The 17,500-nt window shown below is 44.2% G+C and overlaps 1 protein-coding gene across 1 annotated transcript; it reads right to left on the bottom strand.

Annotated features, from left to right (window-relative positions):
* Positions 1 to 9,225: 9,225 nt before the first annotated feature.
* On the bottom strand, positions 9,226 to 14,532 carry LOC138965712 (uncharacterized). The gene is made up of 3 exons (XM_070337893.1): positions 14,399 to 14,532; positions 13,960 to 14,012; positions 9,226 to 13,199 (listed from the first exon to the last, which is right to left on the bottom strand). Exons 1-3 carry the CDS (start codon positions 14,458 to 14,460, stop codon positions 12,925 to 12,927), a joined length of 390 nt encoding a protein of 129 aa, XP_070193994.1. The 5' UTR covers positions 14,461 to 14,532; the 3' UTR covers positions 9,226 to 12,924.
* Positions 14,533 to 17,500: the final 2,968 nt, after the last annotated feature.

The following is a 17,500-nucleotide window of genomic DNA, read 5'->3' as shown; positions in this document are numbered from 1 at the left end:
GTGGTGGAGGGGGGAACACAGAGAGAGATATTGAACACTCTACGCAAGCACAGTAATAAATATTCACACAAGGTTGAATAAAATGAGAAACAAAAGCAGAGGCACTCTCATTCCTAACCCAATGCCAAACAAAAAGTAACACATGTTCAATGCCCCCAAGACCCGGTGGGTCACCGGCGACCCATGTGTCATTACAATAGCGTTTTATTCAGTTGTACTGCATACAACTTCTTTCCTGCATTGTAAAAGAGGAGTGTTAATACACATAAACAATGACATTTGCAGCTTACTTCAGAGTTTAGCACTGTTTTGATTTTGACCTTTTGTTTTCCGTTAAGACCCAATGGGTCACCGGTGGAACAATAATTTTGAAAAAAAAGTAGGTCATCGTCATCAAATTCAGAATTCAATAATGAATATGGTTTTATTATCTTATTTTGTGCCCCTCAGCTGCAGGATTTAATTTTTACCAAGGAAAAACAAATTGGGCCTCTGAGGGATAATGCATTTTACAATTGCATGTCAGGTAAGAAGAAGCAGAATAGTAATATTGGAGACAACGGGAAGAAAAACAGCGGCCAGTGAGTGACACAACACTGTTAACAAACATAAGGAAATGTTTGTTCATAAAAATATACATTTATCTTTCTTTTGAAGCTGAGTATTATATGCTTGAATGCATGGAAGAAACATTTAAACATTTAACATGTACAGTTCATGTCAGGAGTCAGTGCTTCAGCTCACGCGAAACACAACATGCAGTGTCATACTCAACATCAAAATCTTCGAGGAAAGTAGTTGAACAAATCCACTTGTGCGTTTCATTATTATTTACACACACTGTTTTAGAACAAAATGCATCGGTATGGCATTATTTCTAACACTCTTATTGGATTTCTGTTCTTGTTTTTGTTTTATTACTATGTAAGTACAAAAAACTACCATCCACATTCAAAGGTATTACATCTGCATTACTCCCACAATTTATGAAACAGTTGCAGCAAACAACACACATTGTTCAATGAGATTAAAATAATGATCCCTCTTTTCTCGTAGATAAACAAAACACCTAGCTGTCTTAGCATTTTAAAGCATGCTGAACATATTGGAACAGCGCATGTTCGGATGATTTTGGTATGTCACTGTTTTACAATGGCTATTCCACACCAAAAAGTAAAACGCTGTCTTGCATGAATGGAACAACTAAATGCATCGACAGGTCATAACTATAACACAAAGTAAAAACAAAACAAGTCCAAAATGTTTAGTTTGATTACTTAACATTATTGTCCAGTTGGCCAACAAGTAATCGACCATTTGCATCCTCTATCACATCTGCAATGTGTTGTTTTCAATTACCAACAGCAACAACAACACCAACAACAGCAAAACCAACAGCAACAACATCAACAACAACAACAACAACAACAAATCAGAACAAAATCACAACAACAAAAACACAAAACAAAACAAAAACAAAAAAACAAAATACGCAAACAATCGTATTTGCTTTGATTGAGTTTCTGCAAGTCAGCTTTAGAGACCGTACAATCTGAATATTAAATGTTTTCATTCTTGATTTACATGTAGTTTGCGGTAATACATGCATTGGAGATATCCATTTGCACAACGTCGGTTAGAACTTGTATGGACATGTTATAATAGATATACACGAATAAGCGAGTCATTACATAGCCAAACATAAAGAAAGGGGAAACAAAGTAAGAAAACATAATTGAACGAAAGAGGACATTTTCAATACGCCCGCACATAACCTCTACCCATCCCCCCCCCCCCCCCCCCCCCCCCCCAGGTTATTAGTTTTAGGCCTAAGTGCAATCGTTTAATTCTTAATACATGTGATGTTTTTATATTTAGTCAAGTTTTGACTAAATATTTTAACATCGAGGGGGAATCGAAACGAGGGTCGTGGTGTATGTGCGTGTGTCTGTGTGTGTGTGTGTGTGTGTGTGTGTGTGTGTGTGTGTGTGTCTGTGTGTGTGTGTAGAGCGATTCAGACTAAACTACTGGACCGATCTTTATGAAATTTGACATGAGAGTTTCTGGGAATGATATCCCCAGACGTTTTTTTTCTTTTTTTTTGATAAATGTCTTTGATGACGTCATATCCGGCTTTTCGTGAAAGTTGAGGCGGCACTGTCACGCCCTCATTTTTCAACCAAATTGGTTGAAAGTTTGGTCAAGTAATCTTCGACAAAGCCCAGACTTCGGTATTGCATTTCAGCTTGGTGGCTTAAAAATTAATTTATGACTTTGGTCATTAAAAATCTGAAAATTGTAAAAAAAAAATAAAAATTTATAAAACGATCCAAATTTACGTTTATCTTATTCTCCATCATTTGCTGATTCCAAAAACATATAAATATGTTATATTCGGATTAAAAACAAGCTCTGAAAATTAAATATATAAACATTATTATCAAAATTAAATTGTCGAAATCAATTTAAAAACACTTTCATCTTATTCCTTGTCGGTTCCTGATTCCAAAAACATATAGATATGATATGTTTGGATTAAAAACACGCTCAGAAAGTTAAAAAAAAAGAGAGGTACAGAAAAGTCTGCACATAAGGTGACCTGGGAGATCGGAAAAATCTCCACTCTTAACCCACCAGGCGGCAGCGACCGAGATTCGAACTCACGACCTCCCGATTAGGAGGCCGACGTCATACCACTACGCCACTGCGCCCGTCGGCGATTGTATGATATCGACTGTATTTCACAGAAATGAGCGTTTATGGCCTACCTTATGATTAGATTTTTAATTAGACTTTTGAGTTTAAATGAAGTGGACTAGCAATGATATTAACCATACTGTATGTATGATTATAAAGAATAAGCACGAGTGTGTACGAGGATGTATGTGAGGGTGCGGGTTTGAATATGTGTGGTTTGGGTTGTGTGTGTGTGTTGATGTGTTCATGTATGTTTCTACATGTTCTGAGAGTGTGTTGTTATGTGATGTTATCTCGTACACGAGCCAAGTGGAAGCTTTCTGTTTGTTGCATTCAGACAATAAAGTGTTATTGAATTGAACTGAATTGAATTAAATTGAATTGAAATGCAGGTGGAATGCTGGAAGTGAAAAGCGACGGGTTGACACAGTTTAAGAGGCGTCTGCCATCTCTACTTGACAGAATCATAATTCCTGATAACAATCATCATGTTTTGCAGAGATGATGTCTTACAGAATGTTTAATCAAAAAAGGATCATGACAGCTTACCTAAGCTACGCAAATATTCTGCAGTCGATGTCTTTTTAAGTTAAGGTTCACTGATAAAGAAGGAGAAGAAAAGAAGAGGGAGAGGAGAGAGCAAAACACACACTATCTCTGTTTCTTTAGCCATAACAAAAATCTTGTTTAAACTGCTCGTGTTTGCACAGTACAGTTGCTGCATCAATTCCAGTAATACAGCACTGTCAAACTGGTCAGCGATGGGGAAGTTGGGGGTGGGGGGAGAGGGTCACTGTTGTGCACATATCATTGACACAAGGTCTGGACGGAAAAAACACAGATAAAAACAACACTATGAAATAAGCGCTGGTATTTTAATCAGAGTATTATCCCCCTATGAATGAACTGACACTCGACACATGAAGTGTACACACTTTACGTCCATGCTGACATTAACAGGATTCGCAACGAGCCATGACGGTACGGGTGCGTGACTCTTCACATCACGGCAAGTACTTCCTGAATAACCTGCATAACACACAGGCACACTCATTCCCACGGTTTAACAGATCGACTAATCATTTCCTTCTCCCCGAGCTATTACGTGGGATATGACCAATCCCTTCACTGGGACACATGCTACACATCGAACCCCTGCCTGCTTCCAATGATGAGTTGGCATATTGTATGAATCAATTTATTAAAAGGCCACTTCTTGATTTGTCAAAAGAAAAAAATACGCACTCTAAACATGGACCCCCAGTCTGTTCATTGTTGGTATGTGTCCAAGTGACAAGTACTTCCTGGATAAACTGCTTACCTTAAAGGCACACTCCTTACCGTGCTAACAGCTCCACTCACCATTTCTGACTATCTAGGAGTTTACATGGAATAAGACCATCACTGTACTTGCACACACAACCAAGACTTGGCAGTCTCACTGCTACCAGCGACGAGTTGACGCTTTTTGATGGATAAATTACCTATGAAAAAAGCGCCACTAGTGCCGTTTACGAAAAAATAATTCATGAACATAATCCAAGTGCGCACATATTATAACACTCAGACTGTTCATTATAGAAATTAATATGTAAAGCGCTTAGAGAACGTCAAGCGCTATATAAATCTCCCCATACAATACAATACAATATGTCCACATGGAGGGATGATATCTTATTTCATGTGAAAACCCGGGGATTAAGATATAGTCAGTGAAGTCATTCACAAAGTAAGGCATGTGTCTTTAAAAGGGGTGTAAGATAAAGTGAGTGAAATTGTGCAGAAGGTAAGGCACGGGTCTTTAACAGGAGAACTGTGATCGCGGCTTTGTGCTTGCTTTAGCTGTGTGATGTCGTTGGTTGCTTTAGCTGTGTGATGTCGTTGGTTGCTTTAGCTGTGTGATGTTGTTGGTTGCTTTAGCTGTGTGATGTTGTTGGTTGCGTTAGCTGTGTGATGTTGTTGCTTGCTTTAGCTGTGTGATGTTGTTGGTTGCTTTAGCTGTGTGATGTCGTTGGTTGCTTTAGCTGTGTGATGTCGTTGGTTGCTTTAGCTGTGTGATGTCGTTGGTTGCTTTAGCTGTGTGATGTTGTTGGTTGCTTTAGCTGTGTGATGTTGTTGGTTGCTTTAGCTGTGTGATGTTGTTGCTTGCTTTAGCTGTGTGATGTCGTTGGTTGCTTTAGCTGTGTGATGTCGTTGGTTGCTTTAGCTGTGTGATGTTGTTGGTTGCTTTAGCTGTGTGATGTTGTTGGTTGCTTTAGCTGTGTGATGTTGTTGCTTGCTTTAGCTGTGTGATGTTGTTGGTTGCTTTAGCTGTGTGATGTTGTTGGTTGCTTTAGCTGTGTGATGTTGTTGGTTGCTTTAGCTGTGTGATGTTGTTGGTTGCTTTAGCTGTGTGATGTTGTTGGTTGCTTTAGCTGTGTGATGTTGTTGGTTGCTTTAGCTGTGTGATGTCGTTGGTTGCTTCATTTTTGTGATTGATCTTACTGTAATGTTTAACAGTGTTCTGGTTGCTTGCTTGCAGAGTTCTTTGTTTTGGCGGTTTGCTTTCTCGTTTGTTTATTTACTCAAAATGCTTTTTTTTAATCAGAACAATTTGATCACAAAAAAGTGTTGTATTGTGTGAGTGTGACAGAGAGAGAGAGAGAGAGAGAGAGAGAGAGAGAGAGAGAGAGAGAGAGAGAGAGAGACTGTGCATATATGTGTGTATGTGTATGTGTAAGTGTGTGTGTGTGTGTGTGTATGTGTGTGTGTGTGTCTGTGTGAGTGTGAGTGTGTGTGTGTGTGTGTGTACGGGGGTTTCTGTGTATGCATTTGAGTGATTCCTAACTGCTTGCCTTACCGTGTGAGACACACGCACACACCCCCCCCCCCCCACACACACACACACACAAGCAAACGCGCACACACACACACACACACACACACACACACACACAGGCAAATGCAATTGGCACTTGAACGCATCCTGTCTTTCCTCTGTTCTGATAATAATGCTCTCACAAACAATGCGATTACCGCAAGCGTTCAGCTTCATACGGGCTTCCTAACTTCCTCTGATTCAGAGACCAACAAAATGTCAAGCATTAGATGGCTAAGTTGTATTCTGGGAAAGAACCCGATATCAAACAAATCAGTAGCGGAAAACCACTCTATGCGAGGAAAACCCACACATCTATGTATGGACACAGTTCACAGTATTGACTTGTCTGCAACAGCAGCAGACTGCCTCTCTCTCTTTCCCCCTCTCACTCCCCTCACTCTTTCTTTCCCCCTCTCGCTCTCCTCACTCTCTCTTTCTCCCTCTCGCTCCCCTCACTCTCTCTTTCTCCCTCTCGCTCTCCTCACTCTCTCTTTCTCCCTCTCGCTCTCCTCACTCTCTCTTTCTCCCTCTCGCTCTCCTCACTCTCTCTTTCCCCCTCTCGCTCCCCTCACTCTCTCTTTCTCCTTCTCGCTCCCCTCACTCTCTCTTTCCCCCTCTCGCTCCCCTCACTCTCTCTTTCTCCCTCTCGCTCCCCTTACTCTCTCTTTCCCCCTCTCGCTCCCCTCACTCTCTCTTTCTCCCTCTCGCTCCCCTCACTCTCTCTTTCTCCCTCTCACTCCCCTCACTCTCTCTTTCTCCCTCTCGCTCCCCTCACTCTCTCTTTCTCCCTCTCGCTCTCCTCACTCTTTCTTTCCCCCTCTCGCTCTCCTCACTCTTTCTTTCCCCCTCTCGCTCCCCTCACTCTCTCTTTCTCCCTCTCGCTCCCCTCACTCTCTCTTTCTCCCTCTCACTCCCCTCACTCTCTCTTTCCCCCTCTCGCTCCCCTCACTCTCTCTTTCTCCCTCTCGCTCCCCTCACTCTCTCTTTCTCCCTCTCGCTCTCCTCACTCTTTCTTTCCCCCTCTCGCTCCCCTCACTCTCTCTTTCTCCCTCTCGCTCCCCTCACTCTCTCTTTCTCCCTCTCACTCCCCTCACTCTCTCTTTCTCCCTCTCCCTCCCCTCACTCTCTCTTTCTCCCTCTCGCTCCCCTCACTCTCTCTTTCTCCCTCTCGCTCCCCTCACTCTCTCTTTCTCCCTCTCGCTTCCCTCACTATCTCTTCCTCCCTCTCGCTCCCCTCACTCTTTCTTTCTCCCTCTCATCACTCTCTCTTTCTCCCTCTCGCTCCCCTCACTCTCTCTTTCTCCCTCTCGCTCCCCTCACTCTCTCTTTCTCCCTCTCGCTCCCCTCACTCTCTCTTTCCCCCTCTCGCTCCCCTCACTCTCTCTTTCTCCCTCTCGCTCTCCTCACTCTCTCTTTCTCCCTCTCGCTCCCCTCACTCTCTCTTTCCCCCTCTCGCTCCCCTCACTCTCTCTTTCCCCCTCTCGCTCCCCTCACTCTCTCTTTCCCCCGCTCACTCCCCTCACTCTCTCTTTCTCCCTCTCACTCCCCTCACTCTCTCTTTCTCCCTCTCGCTCCCCTCACTCTCTCTTTCTCCCTCTCGCTCTCCTCACTCTTTCTTTCCCCCTCTCGCTCCCCTCACTCTCTCTTTCTCCCTCTCGCTCCCCTCACTCTCTCTTTCTCCCTCTCACTCCCCTCACTCTCTCTTTCCCCCTCTCGCTCCCCTCACTCTCTCTTTCTCCCTCTCGCTCCCCTCACTCTCTCTTTCTCCCTCTCGCTCTCCTCACTCTTTCTTTCCCCCTCTCGCTCCCCTCACTCTCTCTTTCTCCCTCTCGCTCCCCTCACTCTCTCTTTCTCCCTCTCACTCCCCTCACTCTCTCTTTCTCCCTCTCCCTCCCCTCACTCTCTCTTTCTCCCTCTCGCTCCCCTCTCTCTCTCTTTCTCCCTCTCCCTCTCCCTCTCGCTCTCCTCACTCTCTCTTTCCCCCTCTCGCTCCCCTCACTCTCTCTTTCTCCCTCTCGCTCCCCTCACTCTCTCTTTCTCCCTCTCACTCCCCTCACCCTCTCTTTCTCCCTCTCGCTCCCCTCACTCTCTCTTTCTCCCTCTCACTCCCCTCACCCTCTCTTTCTCCCTCTCGCTCTCCTCACTCTCTCTTTCTCCCTCTCACTCCCCTCACTCTCTCTTTCTCCCTCTCGCTCTCCTCACTCTCTCTTTCTCCCTCTCGCTCCCCTCACTCTCTCTTTCTCCCTCTCGCTCCCCTCACTCTCTCTTTCCCCCTCTCGCTCCCCTCACTCTCTCTTTCTCCCTCTCGCTCCCCTCACTCTCTCTTTCTCCCTCTCGCTCCCCTCACTCTCTCTTTCCCCCTCTCACTCCCCTCACTCTCTCTTTCTCCCTCTCGCTCCCCTCACTCTCTCTTTCTCCCTCTCGCTCCCCTCACTCTCTCTTTCCCCTCTCACTCCCCTCACTCTCTCTTTCTCCCTCTCGCTCCCCTCACTCTCTCTTTCCCCCTCTCACTCCCCTCACTCTCTCTTTCTCCCTCTCGCTCCCCTCACTCTCTCTTTCTCCCTCTCGCTCCCCTCACTCTCTCTTTCTCCCTCTCGCTCCCCTCACTCTCTCTTTCCCCCTCTCGCTCCCCTCACTCTCTCTTTCCCCCTCTCGCTCCCCTCACTCTCTCTTTCTCCCTCTCGCTCCCCTCACTCTCTCTTTCTCTCTCTCGCCCCCCTCACTCTCTCTTTCTCCCCTCAATACATGTATCTCTCTTTCTCTCTCGCTCCCCTCACTCTCTCTTTCTCCCTCTCACTCCCCTCACTCTCTCTTTCTCCCTCTCGCTCCCCTCACTCTCTCTTTCCCCCTCTCGCTCCCCTCACTCTCTCTTTCTCCCTCTCGCTCCCCTCACTCTATTTCTCCCTCTCGCTCCCCTCACTCTCTCTTTCTCCCTCTCGCTTCCCTCACTCTCTCTTTCTCCCTCTCGCTCCCCTCACTCTCTCTTTCTCCCTCTCGCTCCCCTCACTCTCTCTTTCTCCCTCTCGCTCCCCTCACTCTCTCTTTCTCCCTCTCGCTCCCCTCACTCTCTCTTTCTCGCCCCCCTCACTCTCTCTTTCTCCCCTCAATACATGTATCTCTCTTTCTCTCTCGCTCCCCTCACTCTCTCTTTCTCCCCTCACTATCTCTCTTTCTCTCTCGCTCCCCTCACTCTATTTCTACCTCTCGCTCCCCTCACTCTCTCTTTCTCCCCTCACTATCTCTCTTTCTCTCTCGCTCCCCTCACTCTATTTCTCCCTCTCGCTCCCCCCACTCTCTCTTTCTCTATTATTTCCATCACCGTCTCTGTTTCTAACAACCCCACTCCTTTTGTTTCTGATGTGTGCAAGTATTAGCTTCCTGGTTGCATGCATCCTCGTTTGCAGTGAGTCATGGCGCACCCACGAACAGAAGACGGTCTTGAATGTACAAACACGTAGCCCTTACAGTACACACACACACGCCTACACACACACACACACACACACACAATGCGCACACACTTAAACGCACAGACACACACTTACACACACTTTCACACACAAACACACGCACGCGCTTACACACACACAGACACAGACACACTGACACACACACGCGCGCCATCCTCCTCATCTCAAAGAGGACAAACAGGCCACACAACACAAATCTATTAGAGCCCATACCGTGATTTATTTTTGAAATATTGTAGGAGGAAGTAAAATAATGAGTGAAAGGCCCAGGCCGATCTCGTTACAGTAATGCAGCAACACAACCTAGGCAAAGCCTCACAGTAACAATACTTGGGCGACATGTACTTTGCGGAGTCTTGTTGCGCAAAACTTTAACACAGTATTTTGGGTGAAACAAGACTTCGCAAAGTCGACGTCGGGTTGAAATAAGGCTAGCCTTAAGAAAACAAACTATGGCGTGAGACAGGAATGTGCTCATAACGATTGAACACAACGAAAAGGTGGCAAGCATACATGTTGTATTGTTTATATATAAACATTGGAGACACATGAAAAACAAAACAAAAAGCATTGAATAAATGCATGTGTACTGTTTGTTAATATAAAAAAAGTATTTACAGATGGAGAACAACGCTTTAATATGTCGTCGTGTAGTTTATTTATTTTCAAATACAGAAGTGATGACTTTAAGCGCTATAATGCTTTACTTACAAATAAAATACCAACGACATGTGTCACATTGGTGTCATGGCACAACACTCAGTCACTCATCAAAGTGTCTGCACTTAACAATATATTCAAATAGATATAAGCGTACACAGTTCGCATCTTCCTACCTTTCCGAGCTGAGCAAAATTGTCAAGCACCTCAGTAAAGCATTCCTGAGAACCCTGTCTGCATAGAAATACGTCGGATACATAGAGGCACTTTGAATACACAGAGACACATCGGATATATAAGGACTGTGGATGCAACATATTCCACGGATGCGTATTTCAGATATACGACTTATTGTGTAGATGATAATGTGCCCCACAACAGATGTGCCCCACAACAGATGTGCCCCACAACAGATGTGCCCCACAACACATGTGCCCCACAACAGATGTGCCCCACATCACATGTGCCCCACAACACATGTGCCCCACAACACATGTGCCCCACAACACATGTGCCCCACAACACATGTGCCCCGGCTTTTACGCGAGAGCACCCTTACATCTGGACACATACCAAAAGTCAACCATCTGACTGCTTACAGTGTGGAGCGGTCATTTTTTGGGTCTGATTTACTGTCGTTGATTAACACTGTGTTAAGGTGTGACGTTCATTCGCCCAAACACATTCTTACTCTGCAAAGGTAGCAGCCGGGTTGTAGCGCGTTGGTGTGTGTCGACACAGGGTAGGACACGTTTATTCCATGGGAGAGTTTGGACACATCATTCTGTGGTAGGACACGTTTATTCCATGGGAGAGTTTGGACATATCATTCTGTGGTAGGACACGTTTATTCCATGGGAGAGTTTGGATATATCATTCTGTGGTAGGGCACGTCATCGTTTCCCTGGGAGAGTTTGGACATATCGTTCTGTGGTAGGGCACGTCATCGTTTCCCTGGGAGAGTTTGGACATATCATTCTGTGGTAGGGCACGTCATCGTTTCCCTGGGAGAGTTTGGACATATCATTATGTGGTAGGGCACGTCATCGTTTCCCTGGGAGAGTTTGGACATATCATTCTGTGGTAGGGCACGTCATCGTTTCCCTGGGAGAGTTTGGACATATCATTCTGTGGTAGGGCACGTCATCGTTTCCCTGGGAGAGTTTGGACATATCATTCTGTGGTAGGACACGTCATCGTTTCCCTGGGAGAGTTTGGACATATCATTATGTGGTAGGGCACGTCATCGTTTCCCTGGGAGAGTGTGGACATATCATTCTGTGGTAGGGCACGTCATCGTTTCCATGGGAGAGTTTGGACATATCATTCTGTGGTAGGGCACGTCATCGTTTCCCTGGGAGAGTTTGGACATATCATTCTGTGGTAGGGCACGTCATCGTTTCCAAGGGAGGGACGAACTCAGTTCAGTCACCATCATGATGAAGACCATGATACCAAGTAGGGGGTGGGGGTGGAGGATGCGGATCGGAGTGTGTGAGGTGTGGGGGGGGGGGGGTGGGTAAGGAGTGAAGTAAGGTACATTGCAACGCATGGAGCTTTATCAACATCACCATAATCATTTCTTATATTGTTTCTTTTTTTTTCGTTTATTTTTTGGTTTTCTGTTTTCTTTTCTTGCTTGAGAAATACAGTTTTTTGTTTTGCAATATTTGTTTATTACTTTATCCCACTGCTAGGCGATTTAGGTCGTTTCCCCGCAGTGGAAAGCTAGCAGAGACATGAGTCGCGCTACATAGTAACGGGCGTGTTTTAATGTATTTAGCCACCTACACTTTTGGCAGACTGACCGAAGTGTTTTGTGTGCCAGTCTTGACACAAGGATGGGACATGGATACCGTCTCTGAGATTGCACACACAGTGGATCTGTGTACATCCCGGCCATGAATCGTTACCCGTGGATCACAAGTTATGTTTTGTGTTAAGTGAAAAAAGACTTGAATGACCTGGTGATTTACGTTTGGCAACAATCGCAAGGAAACGTTAAACAATAATAACACCGACACTCGCACACATCAAACAGAACAAGACACACGCACAAAAGAAATGTCAAACGGGCTATTCAAATGTCCTTGCACATTGATTACTAAGGCTTACTTTAAAGAATAATGGCTTTTATCCTGTAAAATAAAATAATCCAGAACTTAAATTCCTTGTGAGAACGAACTGGCAACATCGACTAAAATGAACTAAACATGAGCGCCTGACTTAAAAAAAACACTTTAACAAACAACAAGCGTCTCCCATTCACTGATCTTTTCTAAATGGAAACAAAACGCAGACAAAAGTGATCTTTGGATATAACGGTGTACACCTATATGAGCACAAGAAGATAAGTACATATCATTATGTTATACTTGATTGTACTAAATTGTATTGTGTTGAGCAGTATTGGTCAATACTACACCCTATTGTATTAAACTGTTCTAGTTTGTACTACACAATGTTGTATTGTACTACACGTTATTGTATTGAAATGTTCGGGTGTGTATTACACTGTATTGCATTTGACTGTACTGGTTTTACTACACTGTATTGTATTAAACTGTACTGGTTTGTACTTCACTGTATTGTATTGAACTATACTGGTTTGTACAACAGTATAGTGCATTGGATTGTACTATTTGTTATCCTACATACGTGAGATAGACACTCGTGAGATAATAATCGTTCAAATCACACGTGTGTATATCATGTAAATGAGGTCATGTCAAGCAAGTCTGGCAGGGACCAGTTTTTCCACTGCTTGTGATGCCGAAGTCACCGAGACAAACGTCATTATAGAAACAAAATTGCTCTCGCTAATTCCTCTCATGAATTTTTAGAACTAACACGTCACGCCACACGTTCAGAGTGACGTTTCTTTGCTTTGACGTAATAGATTGCAGGAGGCTTTAGAAGAGATCGAGCTTCCAAAACAAGCGTCTTCAATTTAGCTAACTCGACTGCAGGAATTTTTGAGTGAAATACACGTATAGTACAGTATGTAGGATAAACAGAATACTACATGCCTTGCTGTTTCGTACCAGATTTACACTCGTTACTTTTTCAAATATTGAAAAACGATTTTGAGCTTTAATAAAAAAAACAATATATTGAGCTTTCGCTCGCAGTTCAATATTTTAAATGACAACTTGTGTAAATCTGGTACGACACAGCAAGCCATGTAGTATTCTCTATGTACTACACATCAGATCATGCTGTGATATGAACCCCTCTTTATACAGACAGTTTAGTATTGACATAAGCAGCATTTGACGCAGGCATGTTGACGTCATTTGTCTTTGACGTCAGTTGCATGTACGGCTCCCTGTCACCATCGTCATTTGAATAAGGGCTGGGTTTGTCGTAGATACTTTGCATTTCAGATATTGCATACGTGTCATCCGGGTCTCGTATCTCACTGTAGAGGTTGTCCTCGTTGGAAGATGACTGTCTCAGAGGTGAAGGCTCTGGACTGACTGTAGGGGCTGCGTCCTTCACACTGGAGGAGGCTGGATATGACAAAAGACAGAGGCATTCAGAAAACAAATATGAAAGAGATTAACATGAACCTGGCATAAGAACCAGTTGTACTAACCACACACCTAACATTACCACACACACCACACACACACACACACACACACACACACACACACACACACACACACACTGTATCATGTTACTGTTTCAACTTGTAGTGATTGTAACTGTTCTTGTCGTCCGTGTGTCTGGGGCATACCTAACACCACCAATGAACACAAGCACACATTGTGTTTCGAAGAACAACTCAAGAAGTTGATCTGTCCACATTGAATAGTGTGTAAGATGTCATTGCTTCATTGAAACATACCAAACAAAACATAGACTGATCTGTTGACATGCATACGATTGAATGGCCCCACTGTCACATTAACATTGACACTTTTTTTAATTACTTGAGTGTATATCGTATACGACTGCTTCAGCGACAAGGATGACTGAATGACTTGCCTTTATCATGCACTGATTGATTAGTTACATTATTTTGGCTTTGTCAAACGTCGATTGTGATTTTCTTGATTCATGTCTTTCACCTAGCTTTTTTTTTTTATAAAGGTCCACCAACGAATTGAGCGACATAAAAATGTGAAACATTCGAATATTTGTTTCATGTTGTTGATTTTGGCTTTCTTTAAAAGGCTTTATAATTAATCCAATCAAAAGACCGCTTCTAGAAAGTGGGTCAATAACACGCCTAGACCATCTCCTGCTGGTGACAAGATAACTCACTGGTGGTAGGGTCCTGGCCGCTGCTTCTCGAGGTGGCACTTTTCCGACGCCAGCTGAAATAAAGGTGGAAATAAAATACCTGTCTTGCTGAATCTAAGAACGTCTTTTACCATAATCGTTACAATGGTGTGCACAGAAAACGAAACTACACACAACCCAGGGGCGGATCACATCATTGTTAGGGGGGGGGGGGGGGGGGGTCTATTTTTTTTTAGGGCCAATTCGACGACGCGAAGCGTTTAATTGGGTCCACAAAGCCTTCTTGTCTATAAATGATACGCATATCTCCGCCTCTAACTATGTGTGTGGGTGTGTGTGTGTGTGTGTGTGTGTGTGTGTGTGTGTGTGTGTGTGTGATTGTGTGGGTGGGGGGTATGAGTGTGTGTGTGTGTGTCTGTGTGTGTTGTATCGTCATTTCATATGTGCCTGAGTCTCTTACCAAATGGCAGCAGTGATGCTGATAGTCATTACCAAACCCACTCCAACGATGGCACCAACCATGGGACCAACCAAGTTGGTTGCACCGTCATCTTTATTTTCTTGTGAGGTCGCTGAAAATGGTGGTTAGTAATTAACTTCAACATCCCCAAACAAACCAAATGTCAAGTATACCCAACAGTGGAATTGGATGAAATAGACATACTGTAAAAGGGATAAACTATTTGTTACTATTCAACACATTTATATTATTTACATAATGTTACAGAGTTGGCAAATCATTAGACACATTATGAAATTTGCGAAACTTATTTGCGCGTTCGTACATTATATGGTTATCACACACAAATTCCACTTTTACGTACACTCACACTGATTGAACACACGACTTAGAACACACACACACACACACACACACACACACACACACACGCATGCACGCATGCACGCACGCCAACACACACACACGCATGTACGCACGCACGCACACACACACGCACGCACACACACACACACACACACACACACACACACACACACACACACACACACACACACACACACACTACCTTTCAACAGTTCACTCAGTTGGAGTTCGAGTGGGGAGTCAACGGGTATGCCAATATATCTGTTTCTGATATCCTGATACACGGGGCACACAAAAACAACATGTATTTCATCCTCAGTTTTATGTGTACAAAAAGGGCATAGCCGGCTTGATTCCGGGTGTGAAAAACGTTGCCTGTGTGCATTGAATGTGTGCCCAGTCTGAACCTGCTGAGAGCTGTCCTGTAGATATTAACTTTTATATTATAGTCTAAATAATGTTCTCGTCTTATCAGACTTTTGTAACTGTGGTAAAGTTCAAAACGAGGACTCGGTGACGTATGGTTGAGCCATTTCAGACAAAAGTTTTCACTTAGTCGTTCTTTGAAGGTGCGCAGGAATAGTCTCTCATCTGCCACGCTTCCGAACTGCCAATTATAGAAAACAGTTGTTACGGTGCTATTATTATGCCCGCCCCAATTCAGTTAAATTCAAAGAGCGCTTTTTTCCACTACAAAAAAGAGTGTATTGCTAAAACTCGCAAAGTTCATGACACTTGTCATGGACTGTTTGAGAAGCGAGTAAAATTTAATTCTCTTTTAGCTTTATACTCCGTTATCTGTTTTGTGTTGTTTGTAATAGTATTTTTGTCCTGATGTTAACTCACCCTCCACCCCCCCCCTCCCCCTTCCCCCCATTTCCCATAGTAAAGAAATGTATGTAATCACTTTGCACTTGTAGTGTTTTATTATTATTATTATTATTATTATTATTATTATTATTATTATTATTATTATTTAAGTTATTGAGACATCCCAGTGCACTAAGGGATTTATAGAGCAAATCGAGAAAATTCATTATTGAACGAAGCGCATAGCGCCGAGTTCAATAATTATTTCCGAGACCCCTGTTTGGTTCTCTGCTGGTGAGATGGGAGGAACAGAGTCAGGGGATGCCCCATCCTCATTTAGGCCACCTCCGACTCTCCGTTCGTCACATTGTATTCTGGTTGTCCTTGTCTCTCTGAGAGTTGGAGAAACAGTCGATCGCCATGCAGAGTTTGCCGGGATCTTGTCCCAATAGGACGCTGGGTACTCCCAGACGGACTGGGAGCTCCAGGCAACGCAGCCTGGGGGCCCTGGGAGTTAAATGTCAGACTTCTTCTTGCTTGAGGATCATTCCCGGCGCCGGGCAAGTCCTCCCGTTGTCCAACCATTCTGGCGACACTCGAGTCGCCAGAACTATCCACCACTTCTACCTGTCCCCGCCTTTTGCCAGGGCCTTCAAGAGCCTCTTTTGAGCCTTGCCCAACCAGCCTTTCGCTGCGTCTCGTTGGTTCAGAACACTTTGTGGTAACCTTATTCTTACATGGTGATGCCCGCCGCCGGGCTACCAGTGAGCGTCTGTTGTCCAGTAGCGTCTGGACAGTGGTAAGCTTTTTCCCACGAGGGGAAGCTAGTGGGGTAACCCGATGTTCTGTTGTGGTATCCTCCCGCCTTCTCTTGGAAGGGGTGCCCCTGTCTTCTGTCTCACAAACTTCAGCAGAGGACAGGAGAGACAACCGCCCCGGCAGCTGTTCCTCCACTTCCCCATCCAGCCAGGCTGGAGGGGAGGGGAGCAGCTTGGTCTCCGGGTCTTTGTCTCGCCCAGCCCTGCTTGCACCTTGGGACGAGGTTGTTTCCTCCCTGAGGGGAGATGGTGCTTGACTGGAGCGCAGGCTGTGGGCCATGGCGCTTTTAGTTGTGTGACTTGTCAGAGGCAAGCTATTGTTTCTAAGCTACTGAGGTGGAAAAGGAAATGGGACAAGAAGAATAGTCAGGGAAAAGGAACAAGGTGCGTAGAGTACCCCTTAGAGAAATGAAGGAGAACAGGGGTAGCTTTTCCTCTTGGAAAAACTTATGTAAAAAGAACACCACAAGATAAGGACGAACAAAGACGTCGCAGGTGACACGACAATTAGAAGCCCTGGCGCTGAGGTGTGTGTGTTTCTTTGTGTTGTAAGGAGTGACTGGGTGAAAGGCGTGTGTTCAGCGAGGTGTGACCAGTGACTTCAACGACAATGACCCACTAGGGGTGGGGCACTCATGCATACCTGTCACTTGCAAACTCAAAAGATCCAACTTTGGGCCCTTTACAAACTTTTAAACTGCCTGGGGCACAGACTTGCTAAGCGGCTCTGAGAAAACTAAAAAGAGAGAAACATACAGTGACACTCTACACCATTATCTAACCCCCTAAAGTTAAACCAACCGTTACTATAAACAAACAAATAAAATGGCACTGCTTAAACTGGTTCAAAGGGATTTATTTATTTTGAATTTTTATTTTGTCTTGTCAAATATAAAACCAGAAAAGTGTAAATTTATGTAAATAATCCTCCTCTACCTTATACACAAAACGTGCACACAAAAACAAACAATGAAACTCAAACAAAATTAAAAAATTGAACTTTTGACCAAAAGACGTTGCAATAAGATTATCGGCGTGCAATTTTTTCTGATTATATTCAAAACCTTACCCTTAAATATCTTTCTACTGAATCAAACTTACGGATGTA

The sequence above is a fragment of the Littorina saxatilis genome, linkage group LG4 (genome assembly GCF_037325665.1).
Source record: "Littorina saxatilis isolate snail1 linkage group LG4, US_GU_Lsax_2.0, whole genome shotgun sequence".
NCBI classification, from domain to species: Eukaryota; Metazoa; Mollusca; class Gastropoda; order Littorinimorpha; family Littorinidae; genus Littorina; species Littorina saxatilis.
The sequence above is the reverse complement of the archived record's forward strand: the minus strand, read 5'-3'. Positions and strand labels throughout refer to the sequence as shown.